At 40.4% G+C, this 27,563-nt stretch overlaps 2 protein-coding genes across 4 annotated transcripts in view; both read right to left on the bottom strand.

Annotated features, from left to right (window-relative positions):
• The window catches only part of zdhhc5a (zinc finger DHHC-type palmitoyltransferase 5a), a 31,017-nt gene extending 13,165 nt beyond the window's left edge, over window positions 1-17,852 (bottom strand). For 2 of the 3 annotated variants that reach the window (XR_004660154.1, XM_034898319.1), the window contains exons 1-11: window positions 17,319-17,852; window positions 9,368-11,285; window positions 9,140-9,329; window positions 6,990-7,111; window positions 6,102-6,259; window positions 4,101-4,273; window positions 3,502-3,604; window positions 2,029-2,120; window positions 1,674-1,800; window positions 960-1,068; window positions 689-798 (exon numbers count right to left, since the gene is read on the bottom strand). Coding sequence is in view for 2 of the 3 variants with exons in the window: in XM_034898319.1 (XP_034754210.1) it covers window positions 689-798; window positions 960-1,068; window positions 1,674-1,800; window positions 2,029-2,120; window positions 3,502-3,604; window positions 4,101-4,273; window positions 6,102-6,259; window positions 6,990-7,111; window positions 9,140-9,303 (1,158 nt within the window). In the remaining variant the exon portion in view is untranslated. The other variant, XM_034898326.1, reaches the window with a different exon arrangement.
• An 8,570-nt stretch (window positions 17,853-26,422) lies between these two features.
• The window catches only part of slc43a1b (solute carrier family 43 member 1b), a 26,993-nt gene continuing 25,852 nt past the window's right edge, over window positions 26,423-27,563 (bottom strand). Inside the window, exons 14-15 of the mRNA XM_034898354.1 lie at window positions 27,346-27,469; window positions 26,423-27,240 (exon numbers count right to left, since the gene is read on the bottom strand). Coding sequence (XP_034754245.1) covers window positions 27,004-27,240; window positions 27,346-27,469 — 361 coding nt within the window. The 3' untranslated portion in view covers window positions 26,423-27,003. The remainder of the gene's footprint in view (window positions 27,241-27,345; window positions 27,470-27,563) is intronic.

Below are 27,563 nucleotides of genomic sequence, written 5' to 3'. Positions count from 1 at the left end.
CAACCTGGTCCAGGGTCTCTAAAAATTATGTCCAATTAGTTGTCAGCACTCTGCTTTTCTCTCAGTACATCCCACCTCTTGAGGTGGTTGAAGCACAAGCGTTGGCGTGCACCCACACTAATAATACAGCACTTTGATAGGCTAATTTTCAGTGTTAGACTAAGAACCAAAAATGTTGTATTTTAAAGTGCAAAATAAACTTAGTGAACAAGGTGCTTGAGGTCAAACCTATTGATGTGAGCAAGGCTAGCAATAATGGACACATATACGAATTGTTTACATTGTGGGACTGTAAATCGACCTGCAACTGATTCCTAATTTCACCTCAGGGGTTATGACATTATCTTTCTTATAATTACATTATTTTACTACCACTTGGCCCATACAATTATGGGTAAAATATACATTTTAAAATTGTTTAAAAAAAGGATTTTATACATTCTGGAAATCATCTCGCTATCACCACTTTGAGGCTTAACCCTAATGCCTGCTCTAGATTAAAAGTTCCTCTATCTCCTCCTTTTCCCCCTGCAAGGGTCTAAGGACAGAGGGTGTATGCCAAACAGATTGTAAAGCAACTTAAGGCAAATTTGTAAGTTGTGATGTCTGGCTGAAAAACTGACCTCTCTGACTGTCCTTATATACCATCTGGCTGTCTCTTGTCTCTGTGTGTTTATGTGTGCATTACCTGGTTGGCGTAGGCATGTGTGAGCGCTGTGTGGTTCTTGCCGGGGCTGTAGGTGGGCCTGTATTTGTACATTATGGGGGTGGGAGGGGCTTTGTTCAGTAGACTGCACTCTGCATTAGAGTGGGAAGACAAAGAATATAAAAAAAAATCACCACAAAGAATATAAAAAAAAATCACCACAGTATCATATTAATGTTTAAAGTTGAGAAAACTTCCATGTACAGATGGCTGGTGAAAGTCAGAGCTGTAGCAGGAAGTTAGAAAGCATTACCCTCTGTGTTTCCTCTGGTGATTCCAGGGTAGCGGAGCTCTGGCTTAGGAGGAGGAGGAGGCTCAGCGTCGCACGACTGGCTTTCCATCATCTCTAGACTGGACTTGGACTGGGGAGAAGAGAGATAAAAAGTCAGAGAATCACTTTCTCATGCCTGAAATAGATGTGTTGTTAGCACTTCATAAACAATGTATGTGACATGTAGTGACATCTAGTCTCAGTGACAGAAAAACCTGACTAAATGAGTGGAGAAACATGGAGACACTTCCTTACATAGAAATTGTGTGCACTTATTATGTGTTTATTATAGTGACACTATCATCTAAACAACGAATGAGTTGTATGTTTGAGTTTTAGGAGAAGGGTCTTCATTCAGTATAGTTCCAGAAACTTGGAGAATCAATGTCAAAGAGTATTGTAATAGACGCCCAGGAATATGGAAGCCTAGGGTGGAACAACAGTTCTGTAACTAGTTAGTTACAGAGGGTGATAGATAGATAGATAAATGACAAATTAGAAAAATACCAGTCAACTTTTCAATTAACTCTGTATCCCATACAAATCAATCCTTTTAAATTCCAGTGTTTTAAGCCCAGGCCAAAACAAAATAAATTGTCAACCAATTATATAACCTATTTCCTAGCAGACACATACTACCTGTGGTAAGTCATTCAGTGTTTATGGCACTATGAGCACCCATCTTTCTGTTCTTACCCGGTGCAGGTCTCCCTGTATACCGTTGTCCAGGATCTTTGCTGCCAGCTGGGCCTCTGTCAGCTGTGGTCGCAGAAAGGGAGGCTGCACACACACACTCTGCACACACTTCTTTCTGCCCAAATACCTGCAAAAAGCACCAAGACAATGAGTATTCACATCTTAGGCTGTGTCCAGATCTGAAATTAACATTTAGATGTTTTTTGTCTGTTATTTTGTTTAGCAATATACTGTTTACTAAGCCACGTTGATCAGTATACACCGGGTGGAGACATGCCTTTGCAATGCTGTGTAATGCTAATGAATAGTTGACCAGAGAGAGTAGTAGTAAGAAAAAAGAAAAAGAAAAATGCACCTAGGTGCCTGTGAGCTGCAGAGGACATGAGAGACATTCTTCCAACAGCCATTGGTGAAAGGGTTAACACCTCCTCGGAACTTGCCTGTTACCTGGATAAATAAATAAAAAAGAAACACCAACAAAAGAATTCAAAAGATAAGAAAGACGATTGATAAAAAAAAATAAAGTTTTTAAACATGTCACCACTTTAAAAGGAGAATTCTGGTTGATTTCAACACGTAGCTCTGTTGTTTGTAAATTTGGAGTGCTGTCAGTAGCGAGACAAATGAAAACAATTGGTGCTGTCTACACCGAGTTATTCTCCTGCTAGATTTTGAAAAAATAACTGCAATTGCCTTACTTTTGTACTCCCAACACTGATTATGATAGACAAATGCATCCTCAGTGTTACTGTTTGGCTATTGAGTTGGACTACAATGTTCTTTCTCCTTCTTACTTATTTATCTGAGCTGATATTCTAAAAGCACTGACACAATGTTGTTATTATCCCAAATCTTCGTCTCCCATCTCTCTCTCAGCTGACAGTGTGAGTCTGCACTGTTGCTAGTTACCATGCTCTTGAACTCTTGAATTGCAGCTCTGCTGGCTGAGCTGTGGTGTCAGGTTACAGCCTATTGCTACATAGGAATTACTATGGGCATAACCACAGCAAATCGTTTTGTGTGGAAGAAATACGTTTTGGAATATGGGATTGAATGAGTTCAACAATTGACAAGTGTAGAAAACAGGAAATAAACAGAGGTATGTGCACTGGCTGAATTAACACAACTTGTATGCCTTTCTGTCACATCTACTGCAGTCAAACACGCTTGTTCCCTCGCAAGGAATAACTGAACATGGGTAGACACTTGTAATGACATTTTGAGCATCTTTAGAGGCTAAAATAAGTTTAAAACTTGCCCTGTTTAAGCTTGCTGCGTGCAAAATATAGCAGGAAGATAACTCTGTGTAGACAGATTGTTTTCATTTGTCTAGCTACGGACAGCACTCCAAATTTACAAACAACAGAGCTACGTGTTCAATAATCAATCAGAATTCTCCTTTAAAATGAATACAATTTGATTCAAGACATGGACTCTTACTGTAAATGAGTTTTAAATAATGTCACTGATAATAAAATCTTTCTAGTATTTGTAGGTAGAGAGGAAGGGCCATTTGGGGCCAAACCCCACCTCCTGGTAGCAGAAAAAGTATGGTTTTCCTGGCACTTAGTGACTTTTAAATCACTATATTTAATTGGCATTTTAACAGCACTTGGTTTGTGAGGCAGCTGTAAAATAGTGCATTACGCCAGACTGAAAAAGTATGTTTTCTAGTTTTGCATCTTTCCAAAGTAGTCCACATTAATTCCACTTAAATGTAAGATCTGTTTGTAAGATGTCCTACTGTACTTTTTTTCAAATATCAGGATTTCTTTGACTCAATAATTTTACTTTACACTGGTGCATATGTAGTAAAACAGTTTCCCACCTGTTCATTGGTAGTCCTGCCTCTGGCCACAAGCACTATGTGGAAACCAGTAAGGCCAGCAACAGGGATAAAGAACAGGCCTGCAACACACATTACACCTAGCCTGAGAGCACAGAGGGTCAAGGAATATCTTGAAAGACCAGATTAAAAAAGATTTAAGAAGGCCCACCGAGAATAGATTTCATGGCAGTATCATATATCTTGTGCATAAATAGTCTGCTTGGTCTGGTGGTGGCTGTGTTAAGAAACATGAGTCATTAAAATAATTAGAATTGATCTTTAGAATTGAACTTTAATCATTGCTGAGGTGGACACTAGTAACACTAGTACTACAAATAAAGTTTGTGAAGCATTCTTTTTGTTTTATGAGCCAGATAGATGGCGCTCGCTTACAAGAAATGGTTAAAGAAACACCTGTATTTCCATTCCTTAGGCCTTTTTCTTTAAACCAAGAGGGTCACTTAGTTGGTCAACAAATACAACTACTGGTTCATGAAGCTTCATTTGGGCATCACTAGTGGACACTACTGTAACTGAACAGAATTGCAATCATAAAATGGATAGGACAAAAATACATGGGAAAGATCCTTAAAGGATACGTGACGATGGCGTGCAAGCGGTCAATGTTTTGGCGATGGTAGAGGATAAAGAGTAGGCCAAAGCCAAACACGGCCATGATGTGAGCTGTCAGAGACAGTAGGAAGAGGAAGAAGTAGCGGTAGTTCCTCCTGCCGATGCAGTTGTTCACCCAAGGACAGTGGTGGTCGAAGTCCTACATTACGAGGGTTAAAAACATTGTGATAAGAATAAAGTAAGGGTATTTGTCTGCACTCTTCAACATGCAATCAGTTATCAAAAAGAACATTCCATACTTCCTGGTACAATTTTCATTTACACACACCATGTGAAGTGGCATGATAACAAAGACAACTAAACAAAAAAAAATTATTTTGATGTTTGACTTTAGCAGAGGCGGTAGAATTCATTAAAATACATTTGAATGTTTCACACAACACAAGTTACAGTCAGGTCTCCACAGATTCATATCAAGTATGATTTTCAGTTATTTCTGTGGCATCTGCGAGAGTTAGCACGCTTAGTGTTTTCCTTAGAGTTTTTTTGGGAAATAAATGTGTCAACAATTAATGTACCCCGCATGTCTTTGAACTGAGGGCAAGCCGGAGAAAACCCATGTTGACACAGTAAGAACATGCAAACTCCAAACAGAAGGGCCCAAGTTGGCCAGCTGGTTCAAACCCGCTGAGAGGCGGCAACTACTGCACCATTGTCTGACATCCAATGACTCATTTACCACAAAGAAAAAGGTCTAGTGATTGATGCAGGTCGGACAGACTGTAAGAGTTTTTAATCGAGTTGTATAGGGCTGCATGATTTACTGCGTCAGCATCAACATTGTGACGTGTGCATGCGCAATAGTCATATTACAGGAGTAGCGATGTCAAGTTAGACAAACTCAACACGTCATGCTATGACTTTTTGCTGCTTCACACAAAAGGAAAACTCCTTATAATCTGTAGGCCAAACAGTTTCTTTACTAATAAAAGTACTTTCACTCAACCGGTGGGGTTTATGGGCGGCCTGCTTGGTGTCAGAGGCCCTGGTTAGCCCATATTGCTTCATTGGCAAATGAGTGACATCTTTGTGCGGCTCATTTTCTGTAAACAGTGTAGCATGATAACATAGTGGGATTGTTAGGTTAGCTAGCTAGGCAGCCATCCATTAGTAAGGTGGTTGTAGCGGGCTGTTCAGTCTATTCCCACTGCAAGGAGACTTCTTTGCCAGGAAAAGAGCAGATGGCAGCTAGAGAGATGGCGTCCGCTCTCCTTCTGGCAAATCTCCCTGTGGAAAGGAATGAGGCGGAGGGACCGTAGACGCCGCACTGCCGCTGGCTGACCACCAGTCTGCTGTAATCAGCAAACTATTGGATGTCTGAATATTTTCACGCCATTTGCAATGAAGCGACTGGAGACCAACTGATTAGGATGATTTATGAGGCAAACGCTGCACCATTTCATGTATGTATTATAGCAACAGTTTGCATATACCTGGTTTTCCTTGTTGAATGACAAAAACACAGATTATCGCCACCTGCTAGCATAGAGATATACCTGGATGCGGTTTTCGTCCCCAGTAGTTCTACAATGATGGTTTGGTTTGTCTGAGTTTTTAGGGGCCTTTCACACTTTATAGTTCTTTAGTGGGCTTACAGAACTGCAGTGTGAAACCAAAACTAACCTGATCAAATGTATACAATGTAACAAAAACAAGAACCTTTGGTCTAGACCTTGGTTCAGACTTTAAGTGAGAAAGGGGCTCACCTTAAGAGCTGCTACTGGTTCTATTTGAGTTATAAACACAGACACTCTTCTCTTAACCAGAAACCATTAAAGGAAAGCCACATTTCAGGAGAAATACTGTTTGTGCACTTTTTTTTAAACATATCTTAACTGGATTGGTTTTATGAATTTTAAGGTAAAATGTCAGGCCAAATGTGCATGATGGTACTTTTTAAACATCATTTATGTAAAGACGGTTTACATTATTCTGTGTAAAAGGTCAATGGGTGAGTGTGAGCACACCTCCACACAGTTGTCACAGACGGAGCAGTGGGAGCATCGTGGCGGCCTGTAGAAGCGGCAGGTTGAACACCACTTCATCCTGACCTGGATCCCTCTGATCTCCACAGTCTTGTAAAGGGGAGCTCGAAAATCATCCTCTTTGTCCTCGTCCTCATCAGCTGAAGGGACAGAAATAAAAGACACAAACATATTTTTCTAGAAGGCACAGACCTCTCCAGTCGCCTTTTTGTCAGCTTTGCAAAATGTTTGCAAAATTGTCTATTTTGCAAATTTCGGTTGTGATTTTGGTGGTTGACGTTAGACGGTAATGCCAGGTGGCCATAAGTCGCTCTTGCTTATTAAGTTTGGAAATCAACTTGCCAGTCTCCTGTTGACTTTGCTATCCTGCGGCTAGATAGCCAGTTCGCCGGTCAAGTTTTCAAATATAAATAGAGTAAACACAGAGAGACAGTTTACATGCTCCATATTCGTACAGAAAAGCACTGATAAACACATAATCTGATGAACAGATTCTACACTTACACCCTACTTTATTCTGTCCTCAAGTAACTCAAGTAACTGTATAATCAAGCAGCCATTATTGTATATCAGTTAATATGACTGCTCTAAGCTCTGATCATATTCAAAATCAAACCAAATTAAATTGAGAACCGTTAACTTGTGACTTAACAAAAAAATAAAAATAAAATTAAAAAAAGAGTTCTGAGGCTATAACTTGGACATTGTATTTGAGTGTGGGTAAGCCAAACATGTTATACTTTGAAAATGAAGCCAAAAGGCAAACTTGACACTTTTCAACAACAATGAACATACTGTAGACAGTATTTAGTGGCCTATTCGGTGACACATACACAACATCACAGTGCATTAAAACATCCATGCGCCCACCTCTAGGGAAGATGCCGGGGTCCATGAATGTGGCCATACAGAAGTTAGCCAAAACAAACAGGAAGATGACCCCATTGTAGATGGGTACAGCTACTGAGAAACGCTCTGAAAGCCATGGACACCTGAAACAAGAGAAAGATTCTGTCACACTAGTTCAGTTGTAATAAAAATTGAGGCTGTGTCCTTGGAAGACAAACTGCAGGGCAACTTGTTGGTACTTTTACAGACTCATAATATTGTTATTGTTTGTTTGGTGACATTTTAGACTGATATTTATTTCATCCGTTGGATCCAGAACAGAGAGGTCTTTGATTGTTCTCCTTATGTGGATTACTGGGAGTTGGTGTGATTTCACCTAAGCCTGTATTTACGTGTTGCAACAACAACATTTCTGTAAGATCAAACGGGCTAAAGTGTAGGATGATTCAAAGTGAGCTGAATTATTGATCAAACACTTGGAAAAGGATAAAGCTGGTGGTTTCCTCTCTTTTTCTTTTTGTCAATAAATCCCATTAAAAGACCAAACCAACCAATGCGTAGTCCGTCTCTCAATATAATGACTGCCTTACTGTCACTGGCATTTGGCCCCATGCCCATTGTTACCTTCACAATACACACCTATGAAATTGGCTCACACCTTGAACATACCTAAAATTTCCTAAAACAGCTGGCCACTATAGATTTTAGCAAACACACAGGAGGAAATGCATTTCGCAGGGACTATTTTCAGTGGCAGATTAATCCACATTTTGCTTTTCATTTCTACATTCCGTTTTTAAACATTTGATGAACACTGCTAGCTGCTTCAGACATTGAGCTGAGCTAATCTAAGACAGTACGCAGGTGTGTTTGACCAAAATAGGGTTGTTGACAGATGATACAATTTTTGGGTGGGAATAAATAAAGCTGGAAATAGCTGACACTGTGCTGGTGTTTAGGTGTTGTTAGGTTTTTTTATTTTACAATATGCACACCCCAAAAAAAAAACTTTATTCCCCAAAAAATTAACAAACCAACAAAATGAATTACAACCATACTACTGCTTATGGTCTACTCATGGTCTATTATAGAGTTTTTTTTATTTTCATTTTTTCTTTTGCGTTATTTCCTCATTTTTCAACTGTGTCATGTAGTGTTGTATTATTTCACTAGTGTGAAAATAAGAGTGTGAGAGTGTGAGAGTGACTGCAAGGACTCAAATACCAACAGACAGTGAAAGACTAAATCATGGGTTTTTTGTCGGAGTGACAGATGTTGGCCTATTTTCTCCTCACTAATCTAAAGCAGAATTGACTGCCCCCCCCCCCCCCCCACACACACACACACACACGCACACAAACAAACAAACAACATTTACGCTGTTACAGCATTACAGAGTAGAGGTATTGTAGATCAACAATCTCTTTTCAGGAAGACAACCTCTGATTGGTTGACAAACTCCCCCCACTGAATTCTGGGAGGGAAGATGGTTGGGGCTAACAGTAAAACGATACATCTTCATCTAAAAAGAGGAATTAATAACCATTCAGTTGTGGATATATCATTCTGGAATTGTTGTGCAAAGCCTCTGAAAATAAACTATACTTTCTGGCTGGATAACAAAGCTTCTGGAAGGTCTACAATCAAACAGGAGCCTTCTTTCAAATCGCCGGTTTCTCTTTCCTGCTAAACAAACAGAACACTAACTTAAAGAGATGGGGAGATATCAAACATTACATAATGTGATTTATGAATTTAAGATTATGGATTTATGATATTTTTATTAGACACTGTAGTTACGGGCTGGATTAAAAATCTTCAGGAAGGCCTACAAACACACTGAAGACCTAAATGCAATTGCTTCTTTCTGCTTCTAAACAACACAAAAGTTAGTCTTCCACACTGCATTGATCTGGACATATTAAATATGACAAAACATGTATGCTGTCCTATACAAGATTGTTGGCCAGAGAGGGTTAAGGACGCGTAACACTGAAAACCGCTTCTGTGTCAAATCATCACCAATCCCATCAAGCGAACTCAGTTGTCCGCCGTACAAAGAACAAGTCCCTCTCTATTATCAGTTTGTTATGAAATATTTTATGAAATAGTTCATTGCAACTTATAATCAGGTCTGTATGTGTGTAAGACAATGCACTGTTGCCACTTACGTAAAGCAGAAGAAGAGCGTGGTGGAGCCAACGAGGAAGAAAGTGGCTGCCGACACCGGGACGTAGCGGGAGGGTCTCAAGGGTCTGCTGGGCGGGATCACGATGTGGGGGAGGGGCGATGAGGATGGACCCCGCCCTCCAGTCTTACTGCTGCTACCTGGCATCACTTCCAATGTGTAGTGGTGTGTGTAGTGGTGTGTGTGTGTGTGTGTGTGTGTGTGTGTGTGTGTGTCCAGCAACTGCTATGAAGAGGAATTTATAGTTCAGAGTCAAACGTTTCTTTAGGTGTGGCGTACTGGGTGGATTTGTAATTTTTGGTTTGAACTGATGGATAGGCAAAAAGGTTAAAATGGAAAGAACAGATACAAGAGCTGGAAGGATAATTGAGGAGTGTTTTCCTCTTTCACGTGGAAAAGAGGAAAACACTCCCCTGCTTCATCACACTAAGATGGAAGGAGGAGCAATAGCTATCTTAGGTTAAAAGGTCGATCCTGATCTACTGTGTGTTTATGTGGGAGATTAAAAGAACCTAACAAGTCGCTCAGCTGTGAAAGCCTCGTTTTGCTGTCAGCCAGAAAACAGGTGGGAAGGCGGGATGGCCAAAAGAGGAGGAGGTGTCCGGACTCCTATTTCATAGAGCTGCAGGCAAATAAACACTAGCTTGTCTCTGTTCTACCCAACATGCCAGTCAATTACAAGTCAATAGAATGACTGGGAAAAATCTGTCTAAAAAGAAGATGTTTGCTTATTGTATTGCAAAGTGAATAAAGGCTTGAAGAAAAACATAATAGTTCAATACTAAAAACAGTGCTGTTATTGAGATTTAAAAAACTACCTTTGAATTTAAACACAAAAATGTAGCTTGTTAGTGATTTGGAGCTGTAAAAGTCTTATCAAATCGTAATCTGACAGACAGAAAACCTCAGCTAAATTGATGAACCTTGCGCCTGATGTGACCTCTTCCAGTTTGATTTGATTGGTCAAAGAATGAAAGTTTAGTGAGGTATAAAAGTTGGCAGAGGAAGGCCTGTTTTGGTAAGAAATGGAGATGCAAGGAGGAGCAAAAGAAACAGCAAGAAATGGAGAGGAAAGCTTGTAAGAACGATGACCTTTCGCAGCTTGAAAATAAATGCAGGTCGAGACCTAAAATGTGAAATGAGCTTGTTTGTAGCTAAATGTGCTAGCAGAATGTATGGAGATTTTTATAAAAATTTAAAGTTTTTAGCACCCAGAGATTAGCAGTCTGGGCAGTTGTAGCAGTATAAGAAAAAGTCTGGTAAATAAAAAGTGACAACCCCTTGCACTCTTCTAGAGAAGGAAACAATTTGCCTTCAGTCCAGAACTCGTACTAGAAACAGTAGTCTGTAAACGGGCAAGTGGAGGATCCTGGTTTTCCTGTGTCGGGGCATCCCTAAACCTCGCGGGTGGCTGATTCAAACCACCTCACCTGCCAGCTGCACCAGGGATGTGTTTGGAAGATAAAATGCAAGAAGTGGTTATGTGATTCTTTCCAAAACATTTGTGGGAAAATCCAGGCAAACATCCATTAGTATCCATGTAAATTAAATTTTTGAGAAAGCGCCAAAATTATGGTATGGACCACTGGGGGTTATATGTGAATAGATAATGGTATTATCTTATATCAGCCAGCTATAGCAACAAATAGAACAACTCAGTAGCCCCACTGGTTTCCTTGTTCAACTGTGTTAGTGGATGACTGTGGCTGTAAGTTATGTAACTGTCAGCCTTCCAGCTACAGGCCGTTTTCTATTTTGCCGTCTTCTCCAGGGACTTCTAGGGCCTTCCCGCTGCTTCCTTCCCCAGCAAAGAGCACTGAGGCTTGGATAACATGCTTCCACAGCAAACCTTTGTAGGATGCAGCTTCTCCAGAGCAACTTCTACAAAACCTCAACAAAAATTATAAAAAAAACTGTGGCAGATAGAAATTCCTATGGCCATATTTGTTTTCAGGTTAAAAAGATCTTCTCAAAACTCCAAAACCGGATCCAGTGCTGGGGCCTCCTCGATTGTTGATTTGGATCACTTTGTCTATATGGATGAGGAGGCAGTACTGAATATAAACATCAGCAGGTCCTGGGTAACAAAAGAAGTGAATCCAGTCCGATGGTTGGTCGGGGTGCTGCACCTACGGTAGCAATAAGAGAAACAAAAGCTGGGTAAAGATCAAATTAATGTGTAAACATTCCATTCCATCTCATTGAGCTATACCCTAAACAGCAGTTTATTTTTGATTGGTCATGGTTTGGCCCACCCCAAATGCTATAGCCCCTCCCCCTTTCATCACTTTTGATCTGTTTGATGTAGACTACTGTGTGAGGTTCCTTAGTGATTGTTTGCGATGTCCGACGGACGCGCAAATACACGGGCGCATGGAGCTTTCATGCGCTCCCCGGGTCGTTGGGTCCAACTTGCGCGAGGAGGCTTGGACCCCGTGGTAACTGCTTGCAGTTCTAGTTTAAATGTATTCTTTATTTCCACTTTTTTTTTCCTTGGCTTATCTGTGGTCATGTGAAAGATTAAATTCATCAAATTCAATGTCCATACTGCTATTTTCCAATATACTGTAGCTTTTGTGTGAGCAGGGTTTTCATGTCGCTGCATTCATCGCTGTTCGTCACTTTGCCTGAGAACATGCTTTACTCGTTATTTATTTGGTTGCCATGACTTTGCATGTGATGACATCTTGTCTAGGGCTAGGCATTGTTCAAAATCTTTGGATCCGGTGCCAATTTCGGTACTGGTTCCTAACGGTACTTTTTTTGATACCATATGTTTTAAAATCCCTTCAAACATGAACACAAAGAAATTAAACACAAAACTTCTAATTTTCCACCTTAATTGTGAAGCAGAACAGTTATCAACATTTAAAAATGTTGGTAACACTGCTCACTCAGAGTAACATTAATAACCCTGGTTGTGCTTTTGGATAGGAGTGCACCAGTTGGATACTCAGGATTGGTATCAATCCCAACTGGTCCAAAATTAGTTATAAATTATTAAAAACATGAACATATTATAAATAATAAATTTATACAATGACATTGTGTACAGGCTAATATTGAATTTACTAAAATAAAAAGGAACGTAAACAAAGACTTTTTAATGCAAACTGCATAATGACAAAAACCTTTAACAAAAAAATTTGGTGACTGCCCTGTTGTAAACATTAAACTACCGTAATGGAGAACTAACTTAAGTGCAAAGGAATGTAATCGAATTGCCTTGTAAACAGCACTGCAACCGCTTTCACCTCACCATTAATATCTTGCTGCGCATATCTGCGTGAAGTTTTGAATAACTGTAACCAGATTTGAAACCACTTTCCAAACCAAAAATGCAGAGCCGACATACTTTGATCGCGTTTACTGCATCTGTACCAATGCGCGCGCGTCAGAGCGTCGCTCTCTGTCAATATGCAGAGAGGGCAGAGGACAGATAAGCTTGCGATTACGAGCTCTCAGGTACTGAAAGATAAATAATTTTTTAATACTCATAGGATCGGAATATTTTTTTTGGTGCCATAAATGTATTGACGTTCGATGCCCAGCCCTAGTCTTGTCACTGTTCCCGTTGCTCACCCTAAAAGGGGAGACAGCAAAAGTATTTCTTATCCTATTACTTAATTAATCTATGGAATATTCAACATAATACCCGATTAACAAAATAATTGATAGCTGCAGCCCTACGGACAGTAAAATTGTATTAATAAAAAATAAAATATAATTAGGGCTGCCCCCTGAAAGTCAAATCGGTGACACTTCAATCAGCAATGTCGTGAAAAAACAGAAGATTTTGTCAATCAGTGTGCAATATAGTACGCTCCATTTACCTCAGAACTCGGAAGCCGAAGTGGAATGTGTTCCATATACAATTCGGATTTTGATAGTTTTCATTAGCTCTAGCCAGGTTATTCATTCTTACCAATGCCAGATTATGACAACACATTACATTTTTGTGCACACAAACAGCGTAACAACATTGTTCACGGATATAATATGGACAGTGCTGCATGTACAACTGATTTAGTGAGTCACAAATACCACAGAAGTACATATAACTGAATGTTGCTACAGCTTTCACAGCTTTTCAACTGCTGATGCACGGAGCAGCTGTGTGGGATTTTTAGCTCGGTGTATTCAGTGGTTACCTGAGTTCTGAAATCGGAAATACGAGGTCAGGGGGCGTTTCTGACTTTGATCTCGGAAAATCCCAGTTGCGAGTACAAATGAACCGTACTATTACACTCTAACCAAAATGTCCACAGAAGTAACTAAACGCTGATGGACAAAAAAATATAAGCCTGCTCTAATGTAAAAATAGAAGCTTTGCGTATCTGCTTCGGAGGGCTGTGGACTGCCGGGGCTGGACAGAGTTGGAATGCTGCCGTTCCGCAGTCAGTGGAAATACACAGTCTTTGATAGAAACCTATTGACTCCGCCGCAATTACAGAGCGGATCCGCAAACGTTCCGCAACCATGGAAATTAGGAGTAACCTTATTTTAGCATTTATGTTAGAAAACAACAGTTAATATAATAAAAAGAGGGGGAAAAATGTTTAACCAAACATTCAACTAAATATTGCACATTTGATTAATGAAGATGAGGGAAGATGGCAAGTCGCGCACCGAGTGACCTGGTCTCGAAGAAGAACACAACTTCTGCAATTCGGCAGAATTTCCGGTTCAAACCTAATAAAAAGGGAGAGGTGTTTCAGTATTAGGGTTTGGTATTCAGTTTCTGAATGGTGTACGCACAAGCAAACAGTTACGCCGTCAAAGCCTTACATCATCATTTTTAATTAGCCACGGTAATACTGTATACCACGGTAAAATAGGGAGGAGGTTTGACGGTATCAAAATTTGGGTACCGCCCAACTCTACTGCACATGCCCCAGTTGTTTCTCACTGCGGTCCAGTTGGTCTAAGTGGTTTACCAAGGAGTGGAAGAAAAAAAGAAAAAGGCAATATCGAAATTAATTCTTGCTTGGAAGAGGGGTTTAACACATTTATATAATTTGTCTTTAAAAGGAATACAAAGACCCCCAACTGCCATCAAGTGGAATAGAGTGTGATTGAGGTTAAGGATATGCATATGCTTGGAAGGCCGGACCAACACCGACCCATTAGAGGTATGGATGGAACAACGTGTGCGTTTGCATGAGACCATCAACAGAAAGTATGTAAGAGCCTTTAGTAGTATTTAGTGTACACACTAAGCTTGAATTACTACTATTCTGCAGGAAAGTATTTAATAGGACATGTGTTGTACATAAACAAAAAAACGTATGATGTGCAGGACCAAAGTCTCAGCAGAGCTAATACTAGCATCTCTCCCTCCTCTTTGATTCGTCACATAGCACTCACAATTTGTCTGCTTAAAAAGACCATGCTGTTTACAGAGACCATAGCCCTTTCCCAATTCCCAGGATAGTGTAGTACATAACTTAACAAAATATATAACATAGGTATAGTTTATTTTAGACATTTGAATGCAGAAATGTTACATATTGTACCTTTAACAGTGACGGAGTGACGCTCCCTGTATCTACTCTCATTAATCTAACATTTTATAGAGTCCAAATTAGAAGATGCGGGTAATAATAGGCAAAACAGACCCCAGCCTGTCAGCCTACACATCAAATAAAGTCTACAACTTTAAATAAATTGTACTTGGTGTCCAGATTACAACAGTACATGCAGCTACTTTCATGTCTACAAGACCGGTACAAGTCTGCAGCTTTCTCCTGTTGCGGCGGAATGTATGTTGGAGCATCAATTAGCTTAGCTGTGAGTTTGTCAGCTGTGTGTCTGCCTGGAATAGTTCTCTGCGTGTAGGACGGACGATTTTACCCGTCAGTCCTCCTCGAAATAGTGGCATGCATCACGCAGCTGGCCATCCAGTAAAAAATATTTTCAAACGCAACTTGCTACTGCAAACTTAGCTCACAGGTTAACCAACAGTTAAGAAATATAATATTTTTCTTTACCATTCAACAAACTGTTACAATATTGTTTTTAAACTGTTTTACTGTTTGTATTAAATCAGTCAAAAATCCTACTGTGGGTTAATGGTTAATTAACATCTCTGACATAATTAACACAGGGCAGTAAGCACAGGGCACAAATATGTATAGTCTTAAAATCCTTGCTCACAGTGAGAAATGCAAAGAAATAAATCCCTTAGCTACATGGCATGATTGTTCTGCAACTGTATGATTATTCAGAGTTTAAAATTCCCACACAAAGAAAGCAACAGGTAAAACATCTGGCCGAAAAGCAATCGCAGAGGTTGAAGGTAATGGACTACTTCCAAACATCTCCTTTTAATGTTGGCCTATTTTGTCTATATTTCCAACTGCTTGCTGATACACTGAGATTTGAGCAAAGAATCTTAGTAATGCCATTCTGAAAAGGCAGTGCCTGAGGTCATGTTGTTCTCACTTTTTATCATCACCTTAAATAAGTAGGCTTTTCAAGCCAAAAACAATTCAAATAGGGTTTCAAAGGAAATCTACACTTTGAATAGGTTTAATGAACACAAGCTCAATGTTTAGATAGAAACACATGCACCCTGCCATGCAAACTAGCAGGAATAAAAGATATTGCTCTTTGTTAATTAAACAAAATTGAACTTGGCAACCAACCATGTTGTGACATGTCAAGGTAAAATTAAGGTTAATAACTTTCAAATGGACCTGGTACCTCAAAGTGGCATGATGCTCAATACTGGACATACACTCCTGTACAATAAGGGATACATCTGCCTTGACATGTTGTAAAAATCTAGGATTGTATTAATGAAAGCCAACCATTTAGTAAATCCCAGCCCATTACATTCAGGGACTACACACATAAAAATATCGTTTACCTTAAATGTTCTTAATTCAATCAAATCTGTACTGCAAAGGAATTCTGAACATGTACTGCATCATTTGCATATACTCAACCTCCATGAAGAAGTAAGACATTAGTTATGCATTCAACCATGAGTACCTTCCATATGATTTGATCAAAACTGTCCATCCTTAATCTATTGGGCATCCTTATTCTATTTCTAGCATTTACATCATTGTAGGGTAGAAACCCTACAATGATGTAAATGCTAGAAAATCACCAGACACAATAGAACCTTCTTACATCTAAAAGGAGCATCCAGCACTGCCAGCACTAGCAACACTTACACCCTGGGTGTGTATGGCCTGCTGCAGTCACGGCAGCGCTGTAACAGCAGTTACAGCATCGGTACAGTATATTCACCAAACCGGTAAAATTATGCCAACAACATAGCTAAATTCTTGACCACGAGTCACCAAATATGGATTGCCATTTTAGTGATTTTGCAGCGTTGTTTAAATTGAACAGACTACGAACGTCTCGAATGCATGCAGAGGATGCTTTATATATTCAGCTGAGCCAGGTGACAAGCAGCCCCTATTTGATTCACTCATACAGCCCAGAAACGTTGGGTTTGACAGCTAGTGGACACGATGCAATTAACATGGAACGTCACGCCAAACTACATGAAAATCTCACAATTTGGAGAGGCGGTTGTGATTAACAAGTGTATCGTTACATGTTTAAACATTATTTAAAGCCTTCACTTGATAATTATAGGATGAACTCTGAATATCGGCGTTCATAACAAAAATCGTGCAGTGGCATCCAGCCTACATTAGCCGGTGAGTGATAGCTATTGAAGCCGGGGTGGGGACGTAGAACGGTTAGTGAGGACGATAATAACGTTAAACATCTGACATAAGGAGCAGAATTAGGCTGCAATTTAAATTCCGTTGTTACGTTAACGGTAGCTAGCTAATATTAACATGCTGACTGAAACGTTAACAAGTCAATAAGAATTAAAGGAACTAACTTTAGCGGTAATGAGTCACAGTAACAGCACGAAATGGAAATTATCTAACGGGGGGAAATATAACGTTATTCCACACAAGCATTCACGTTAGCTAGCTAGCTACACCAAAGCAAAGACGACTTGTGATTTAGCAAGGCGTAAGTAAAGTTAACGTTAGTGTAATTGGTAAAGGTAAGGCTGTGTAACATTAGCTAATGTATGAGCTTATTTTTAATATAATATTAGCTAGCCCTAAGCTAACGTTACTCGGGTCTCCACTGGCTAGCAGTAAGCTAACAATTCATCTCACCTGTGAGGGGGTTTACAATTGTTCTAGGTCCGAAAACGGCGAATGGGATGTGCCAGTCTTGGTCTTGTAATTTCCTCATGGAGTTCAGCAGAGACAATTCCTTAAAGCACAATTCAGTATTATTCATAGGACTCATTCAGTGGTGCCAGCAGGATGTAACGTCTTGCTGTGGTGGCTACCCAGCGGCAAGCTAATACAGATAACGTTAACGTTAAATGTTTGGCTAGCTAGCCAGACACCGATATGTCTAACGTTATTTTACTACACGCAGCTTAGCTTAACTAACTGTTAGCTAAGGGTGGAAGCTGCTTGGTTTTTTAACTTCTGTAAAATAGCTAGCATCTGTCTGCAGGCCGCTCCATCAATGCGGAAGCTAGAGAGAAGAAAACCAAGAGAATATAATCCCAAAACAATGATGTGATCTTCTCATATATCCATAATATTGGCGGTCAGGAGATTCCAAGAAGCCGACATATTTGTCAGTACTAGCTATAACTAAACTAATGCCAGGGTGCTAGCGCAATACAAATAGCACTGATTGGACGAAAGGGGTGTCAATCAAGCTGCAGGCGTAACGTTATTCTATGGCTTCTCCAGCCATGAACCATGAACCATGATTGCACTAAATCGTGATTAAATGTATTTGCCAGCATTGCAAAACACAATCCGGTGCTTGTTGGCTGAGTTGCAGTAGATAATAACGCCATAATAATACATGTTATTGTCGCATGGTTGGCACATAAACTGTCTCTGACATGAGGTTTTAATCTTCTCATGTGGCACACTGACACAGTAAGGTGCGTGTGTGTGTGTGTGTGTTGATGAGGAGGAGGAGCTAGGCTGTGTGGGTTATCCTCAAAGTCCCTGCTGTCATTTTAATCTCCCCTTTGTCTTGCTTGCCTGCCACTTACACACACACACACACACACACACACACACACACACACACACACACACACACACACACACGGGAGCGCGCGCGCGTTAATCATATGGAATTGGATTGTTCGTGTGTGTGTGTGAGTGTATATATATATTTATGTGTGTGTGTGTGTGTGTGCGTGCGCGTGCATGCGTGCGTGAGCGTTGAAGCTCCTCAGCAGTTGGCATGCAAGTCCATAAACCTCTTATGCTAAAAGGGCAATGATGGTATTACAAAATAAACAATGGCTGATTTTGTGATGACCCATTTCCCATAGGGGGTCAAACAAACAAAAATCTTTGACCCTCGAAATTTCAATATGTGTGCCTCTATGTGAAGCTGAGCAAAGGCCTAGTGTTAAAGGGTAGGTCAAGTCTATTTTCATACAGAAACAGCTTGACTGCAAATGGTCTTCAACAATCAAAAAGGTCCACTGTTGGAGCAATCATTAGAAATATGGAAGAAGCTAAACATGACTGTCAATTTCCCTCGGACTGGGGCTCCATGCAAGATCTCACATGGTGGGGTCTTAATGATCCTAAGAAAGGTGAGAAATCAGCCCAGAACTACACGGTAGGAGCTGGTCAATGAACTGAAAAGATCTGGGACCACCGTTTCCAAGGTTACTGTTGGTATTACACTGAGACGTCATGGTTTGAAATCATGCATGGCACAGAAGGTTCCCCTACTTAAACTAGCAAATGTCTAGGCCCGTCTTAAGTTTGCCAATGACCCAGAGGAGTCATGGGAGAAAGTCATGTGGTCAGATGAGACCAAAATAGACCTTTTGGTCATAATTCCACTAACCGTGTTTGGAGGAAGAAGAATGATGAGTATCATCCCAAGAACACCATCCCTACTGTGAAGCATGGGGGTGGTAGCATCATGCTTTGGGGGTGTAATTCTGCACATGGGACAGGGCAACTGCACTGTATTAAGGAGAGGAGAACCGGGGCCATGTATTGCGAGATTTTGGGGAACAACCTCCTTCCCTCAGTTAGAGCATTTAAGATGGGTTGAGCCTGGGTCTTCCAACATGACAATGACCCAAAGCACACAGCCAGGATGACCAAGGAGTGGCCCTGGAAGAAGCATATCAAGGTTGTGGCGGGGCCTAGCCAGTCTCCAGACCTAAACCCAATAGAGAATCTTTGGAGGGAGCTCAAACTGTGTTTCTCAGCGACAGCCCAGAAACCTGACTGATCTTGAGAAGATCTGTGTGGAGGAGTGGGCCAAAATCCCTTCTGCAGTGTGTGCAAACCTGGTGAAAAACTACAGAAAAGGTTTGACCTCTGGAACTGCAAACAAAGGCTACTGTACCAAATATTAACATTGATTTTCTCAGGTGTTCAAATATTTATTTGCAGCTGTATCCTACAAATAAATAGTAAAAAAATCATACATTGTGATTTCTGGATTTTTCTTTTTAGATTATGTCTCTCACAGTGGACATGCACCTACGATGACAATTTCAGACCCTACCATGATTTCTGAGTGAGAGAACTTGCAAAATAGCAGGGTATTCAAATACTTATTTTCCTCACTGTAATTCACTTTGCGATAAGTAGCCTACAAGATGCTAACGAGAGACTTGTGAAGTCTCAATAAAGTAAAAATGGACCTACTTAACGAAGTTGGTTCACTGCTTGCTTCAAGTTAGCAACCAAACAAAACAAAAGCTGTCACTTGAATGGCATTTTGAGCTAACGTTAGCAATCAAACAATCATAGATAGCAAAAATGTTGTTGGAATTGATTTCCATCTCCTGTTATTGTTTGTAATGAGAAAAGTTCATTATTTCATGGATTTCATAAATTTCAGTATGCCGTAAACCGTTTAAATCTGAGCATGTGCAACTCACTGGGTTGGGCTAATATGGGCGGAGCAAAATGTTTGACTCTACGCTGGCGCCATCTGGTGGCAGAGATCAGGCAGCATACTCTCAATATTCTGTCTATATATGTATTTATACACACACACACACACACACACACACAAACACACACACACACAGTGAGGGGAAAAGTATTTGATCCTGTGCTGATTTTGTACAGTTGTCCACTGACAAAGAACTGATCAGTCTATCATTTTAACCATAGATTTATTTGAATAGTGAAAGACAGAATAACAAAAAACTCTCCCAAAAAATGCATGTCATAAATGTTATAAATTGATTTGCATTTTAATGAGGGAAATATGTATTTGACCCCTCTGCAAAACATGATGTAGTACTTTGTGGCAAAACCCTTGTTGGCAAGCCCAGAGGGTAGACGTTTCTTGTAGTTGGCCACCAGGTTTGCATACATCTCAGGAGGGATTTTGTCCCACTCCTCTATGCTGATCTTCTCCAAATCCTTAAGGTTTTGAGGCTTACGTTTGGCAACTAAAAACTTGGTGTTGCCAAACTCTATCGGATTAAGGTCTGGAGACTGGCAAGGCCACTCCAGGACCTTAATGTCCTTCTTCTGGAGCCACTCCTTTGTTGCCTTGGCCGTGTGTTTTGGGTCATTGTCATGCTGGAATACCCATCCACAACCCATTTTCAATGCCCTGGCTAAGGGAAGGAGGTTCTCACCAAAGATTTGATGGTACATGGCCCTGTCTACCATCCCTTTGATTTGGTAAAGTTGTCCTGTCCCCTTAGCAGAAGTAAGGACTCATTCTCTACCTAAAGAAAGCACTCTATCGGTTTCCTACTGAGATTCATGACCCCAGATTTAGAGGTGCTGATCCTCATCCTGCTGCTTCACACTTGGCTGCGAATCGATCCAGTGAATGCTGAAGGTCACAGGCTGATGATGCCATCAGGACCACTTTATCTGCAAAAAGCATCAATGAGATCCCTAGCCCACCAAACTGCAACTCCTCTCCACCCCAACTATGCCTCGGTGTCCTGTCCATAAATATTACAAACAGGATTGGTGATAAAGCGCAGCCCTAGCGGAGCCAAACCCTCACATGGAACGAATCAGACATACTGCAGAGAACCCAGACACAGCTCTCACTCTGGTCATACAGAGATTGGATGGCCCTGAGAAGGGACCCCAATATTCCCGCAGCACCTCCCACAGTATCTCCTGGGGGTCCCGCCAGGATTATTGCGAGAGTGAAGATCTCATCCATTGCTTTACAACCAGGACGGAATCCGTATTGTTTCTCTTCAACCCGAGGTTCGACTATCGGCCAAACCCTCCTTTCCGGCCCCTTGGAGTAGACTTTACCAGGGAGGCTGAGCAGTGTGAAACCCTGTAATTGGCACACACTTTCTAGTCCCCTTTTTTGAAGAGGGGAACACCACCCGGTCTGCCACTCCTTAGGCACTGTCCCAGACTTCCACGCAATATTGAAGAGGCGTGTCCACCAAGACAGCCCCTCCACACCCACCCAATTTACCCGCACTACCCGTTTGGGCTTACTAGGTCCGTCCAGAGTCTTCCCCTACCTCCTGACCTAACTCACCACCAGATGGTTTTCACTTGGCCCTCTCTTCACCCGAGTGAAACTCTGGAGTAGAACAGAGTCCAACCCCTATCCGGGAGTATGGTTGCAGAACTGAGTCTGTGCATAGAGGTAAGCCCCACCAGATCCAACTTGTAGTGCTCCACTGCCCACTAAAGTTCCGGCTCCTTTCCCCACAGATAGGTGACATTCCACATCCCTAGAGCCAGGTTCTGCTGCCTGGGTCTGGTTCGTCAAGGCCCCTGACCTTCACCACCAGCCATGTTGTTCCTCCCACAGGTTCCCCCCATGGAATGGAGAGAACATGTCAGTGTTTTTTCGGGCTATGCCTGGCCAGGCTCCGTGGCAAACCCAGCCACCAGGCACTCGCTGATGAGCCCGCCATCTAGTCCTTGCTCCAGACGGTGGCCCCGGGCTTCCTCCAGGCAGGGTCCCTCAATCCCTTCCTCACTTTCTTATAGGGTCTTTTGAACCATTCTTTATCTGGCCCCTCACCTGAGACCACTTTGCCAGGCTAACAATTCATCTTCAACTCTGGGAGCCAGTCCCAGAAGCACAAAGCTCCAGACAACACAGCCCTCGGGTTCATAGAGACACACAAACCTCTCCACCACAATAAGGTGATTGTTCCCCGGAGAGATGTGTTGGAATACACCGGAATTCTCCTATAACATCTTCCACCTTCCCCCCACCTGAATGAATTGTTTCCTCCAAATTTAGAAACCCGCATGGGTGTTTAACTGGCCCTTTGGCAGTCCTGATGAGTGTTTTCTATAATGATTTAGCTTACTTTATTGATAAGAAACGCTGCTTGTACACATTTCTATGCATGCAGAAAGCTTATATTGTCGGATATTTAAGCAGCAAATCTAACTGTAGTTATAAAATGGACAGAGGAAACAGAACTAGACCTTTACATTCTAAAATAATCCTAATGAGGTTGCTGCTGTTTCTTGAGCATCTCTCAGATGCACTTTCAAATGCCACAGATATTATCGCTCTCTCTCTCCCCTTTTCGCTCTCTCTCTCTCTGCCCAAGACGATTGTGATTGGTTTGAATAAAGCAAACTCTCCCATCCCAGAATGTATGTGTGATGCAGCCAGACCTTACTCTACAGTGCTGTGGAGATAGCTCTGGCAATAGGAGACTACATTCATCATCATTATTCAGGGAACATAAGAAATCTGTTTGGGCTTTCTCAGCAAATTCCTATTTTAAAAATGTAGGAAAAAGAACAGAAACCCAATTTCACTTAAGATTTTTAATGCTTTAGAATTCTTTAGATTTCTCCACAACAAATCAAAGCAACATTGCAAATCTAGTCAGAAGCCAAATAAATGTGACACAAAATACTTTTTCCTCTTTTGAGAAAAGTTATTTACACTAAACATAGGTTTTTAATTATATTCTCGTTGGTCAGTCAGTTTTTTATAAACATATCTAACTACTTCTTACATTTGATTTTCATCATGCAATTTACATTTAGCTTTAAACTATGTTTAAAAAACTGGTATGAATTTTTGAGGGTCACTTTTTTGCACATTTAAATCAACATTTGTCAACTTAGAGATTTTTTAAACAGTTAAATCCAAATATTAAATGTTACAGCTAAATGTTAAATATAAATGCTAAGTCTAAATATTAAATCTAAATTTAAATGCTAAATTTAAATGTTAAACGTAAATGTTGAATCTAAACGTTACATCTAAATCTAAAGCTAAATGTTAAATCTAAATGTTAAATGTTATATCTAAATGTTACGGGTGAAACTAAATATTTAACTAATATGCAAATTCCCAATGCCGGTAACCGGAAGTACCAAAATAAAGCTTGAGGATATCAGTGTGTGTTTATAGTGTCAAATAATGAATAATAAACATCTCATCCGGGGAAATAGACTATTGGACATGGATTATCGTGATAAGAACTACATAAAATAATAAACACGTTTGGAGAAGCTGTATTTGAAGAGTTTTTAATGTCACTTTTTTGAAGGACTTCTGACCTGTAGCCACTATAGCCAGCCACAAGGTGGGTGTCCCTTTAGTGCAGATGTGAGTCGCGCACGCTCAGATCTAAACGGTTTACGGCATAACGTGACATACCCGAAGAGAGTCGAGTCAGACCGGCTCTGGTCAAGTGCAGATGTAAGTCGCGCATGCTGAGATTTAAGCGGTTTTAAGCATAACATGTCATACGTAAATTTGTGAAATCCATGAAATAATAATCTTGTCTCATTGCAAACAATGACAGAAGATGGGAATCATTTCAAAAACGTTTTAGCTATCTATGATTGTTTGATTGCTAACGTTAGCTCAAAACGCCATTCAAGTGACAGCCTTAGTTGTGTTTGATTGCTACCTTGTAGCCATCAGTGAACGAACTTTGTCAAGTAGGTCCATTTTAACTGTACTGACATTACAGAAATCTCTCACTAGCCTCTTGTAGGCTTCTTGTCACAAAGTGACATTGTGCGACTCAAATCTGCATTTGACTTACATTGGGGAGTGAAAGCGGGCTCACTTTGACTGATCTGTCATGCCCCCGACCAGGTACGGTACTGTCGGCCATGGTTGCTCAGCTAAATGTCCAACGAATCGGCGTCAGCCGAGAACATCGGCAGAGCCGTCCTGGTGCCTATACTAAATTTTTCCACAGCGACAGCGGGCGGGGACAGGCTCTTGCTGGCCTTTATGCAAGTGAACATGACAGATCAGTCAAAGTGAGCCCCCTCGTGGCTGGCTACGATAAGTGGATAAGTCCCACACCCTTCATAACAGTGACACTAAAAACTCAAAGTACTCTTCAAATACAGTTTCTCCAAACGTGTTTATTATTTTAGGTAGTTATTATCACAATTATCCATGTCAGAGGGTCCATTTCCCCAGATGAGATGGTTTTTATTTGTCATTTGACACTATAAATACACACACTGATCTCCTCAAGGCATTTTGAATTTGCATATTAGTTAACTAGTTTCACCCAAAACATTTAGATTCAACATTTAACATTTAACATTTAGATTTAACATTTAGATTTAGATTTAACATTTAGATTTAGCGGTTAGATGTAACATTTAATATTTGGATTTAACTATTAAAAATGAGCGTGAGCCGCTTTACAAACGGCACCCCAAATCTTCATCACCAAAATGAGTGGCGATGATGATGAATGCTGTGATTCAGTTGAGACCAGAATCAACTTAATCATCACTGATAAACAACGAAATACAAATAAACAGTACACAATTCAAGCAACACCAGTACTTTGCAATTGATGCAATCCAGTACAATGGATATATAATAAATACTACCTTTCTAAAGCATATAATGTTGCAAATATAATTTAGGGTGCACCTGCTGTATATTCTGCGTAGTCTGTCTATAGACAGCTATCAGATGAGTAGCATATCACCAACAACGTTTTTTTTGTGTGCGTATGCTGCCTTTAAATCAAGACACTTTAACCCTTCTTATATAAACTCCTAAACTGTGCCTGCACAAGTGGGGTTTGAGGTTAAACATCTTTAAATTATTCATTTAAATAGTCAACTTATTAAGTGAAATTTATAAAATCAAATCCAAATGTTGCAGAGATACTAAGAGAGTTGGTTGCCTCATGACTTCAATGTAACAAACTGAGTTGTTGCCATGGCACCATATATCACACTGACAATTTGACAGGTGTCACACAGAAAGGCTGTTTGGTGCTGATGCTAAGAATTCAGTCCATGTCCAAAGACCTATCCTGAGCTATTACTTAAACATAGCCCAGTTAAATTTACGTTACAATCATAGTAATGTATGTTACATCCTTTTTCCAGTTAGAGAAGGAATAACAACAAAGTAACATCCTGGGTAATGGTAATATCATTTCACAAAGTCAGAAATAATGACTACTTCCAAAAACTAAACATTTGTGTTTGTTTAGAGATAAAACAAATGAGAAATAACGTTCATTTCACAATCAAGTGTTGGTAGGTGGATGTTTTTACATTTTGTGCAGGGCCAGGCTGGGAGCTAATCAGCTAACTACAAACTGACCAATCAACTAAATTACATATTAAAATGCTCAAATGATGGTCATTTTAGGGTCATAATTGTGTGTAGAGGTTTTACCTGAATATGTTTACATGGTTTAATTAAATAAAAAAAAAAACATTATTGCTCCTCTTTTTACCATGTGTGTTGAGCTAACTTTTAGCTAGATCCCCTCATAATGGATAATGAATCCTAGTTAGTTTTAGCTACAGAGTGACACACCACACTTCTCTTCCATCTTTGTTGGGAGAATCACATGTGCAGTAACTAGGTATGGACTACTAGCCAGTCAGAAGCAGAGTATGAGGGCGTGCCATGCTAGCAGCTAGGCGAGCATTATAACGGTGTGATGTACATGATGAACGTTTGCGACGGAAGTAAAGGCTGGACTACAATAGAACTGTTTGGAGCAGTTTGTGAACAGTGTTTTCTCTGGAAGATGGTCAATCCCTTTAGGCTTTTTCACTTTGTAGACATATAACATGCAAAAAAACAATTATACCACCCTGAAAGGAAAGGAAAAAGCCAAAAAGCATAATTTGCAACACTACTTGCGTGTCGTTTATCATGCAAGCGCGCTGCAGTCAGTAAGTAGCTACTTCAACAGGAAAAATCACCAATTCAAATTGTCCCATGTACCATATGTATGTTAAATATGGAAGTACAAAGGCTGTGGTTGTTGCTTATGTTTAGGTCCATTATCTTAACATCACAACTTAAAGCTAGACTGTATTCTTGGGAAATGGTAGCCACTATTACCATGAGAGTCAATAGCAAAATAATCGCACTTGGAGAAGAGTGATAAAGTCAAGTAAGAGGCTTACTGATTATAAAGCAATATCCAGCAAAAGTCTGGGACACTAGCTAACATTTGGCAAGCCAAAGCTACTGGTCTTAGTGGATCAAGTGAGGCGGGAGAAGCAAAACAACTGAACGTATTAAATGGAGCAAACGTATGTTTCAATATTTATGAATTCAACTTTCCATTTGTAGAGTAAGAATGTCTATTTCTTACATAGTCTCATGTTTGTGGGGAAAGGAAATCCCAATACACAGCATGTAAACTAGACTAACTAAAATTCATGTTGTGAACGTTAACATATCATTGTAAATGGAATTAGAGAAAGGTCAAAGAGTATTAAACGTTGCTGTGATGTGATACTAATGCTCAATATGTTTGAACCGTGTATTGTTTTTTTGTTGCTAGATGTCATAGTTAATGGTTCAATATGGAGTAAACAGTAATCATGAAAAATTGTTTGATCAATCATCTTGAATAGTATGCCCATTTTGTGTGTAATCAATAGCTGCATGCCCATTGGCTTGGCTATTAGCAGTTCCCCTATCTGAATGTGTTAGAGGAGCATTCTCTTTGTTAGATTGGCTGGCGGCCAACCTATCACGCTCAGCTTTCGCCCTGATCAGGTTTCTACGATGATAGAACAGATAGCCTGGCAACAGGAAGCCAGCCAGGGAGCAGATGAGAAGGCCCAAATTGATCTGTTGAAAAGAGAGACATGTCAGTGCATGGAAGAAACATGTCATAAAACCTGTTATCCTCCTGTCTTCTCTGTGATTGTGTGAGTGTGTGTGTGTGCTCCCTACCCAGTAAGGATCTCCACTGAGGTGTCCCACCATCAGTATGAACAATGGCTGTTGAAGCAAAGCGAAAGCAGCACTGATCATTGACTGCATGCCTGTCAATGTTCCAAAGTGGTTGGCTGGGTACCTAGGGAGATATAAAGGATTCACACATAAGAATAATAAGGAAGAAAAGTTTGAAATGTTTTTTACACCAATCATTGCCTTTAACCTAGCTAATA

This window comes from Etheostoma cragini, chromosome 2, assembly GCF_013103735.1.
Source record: "Etheostoma cragini isolate CJK2018 chromosome 2, CSU_Ecrag_1.0, whole genome shotgun sequence".
NCBI classification, from domain to species: Eukaryota; Metazoa; Chordata; class Actinopteri; order Perciformes; family Percidae; genus Etheostoma; species Etheostoma cragini.
This window is presented reverse-complemented; position numbering and strand designations above follow the sequence as displayed.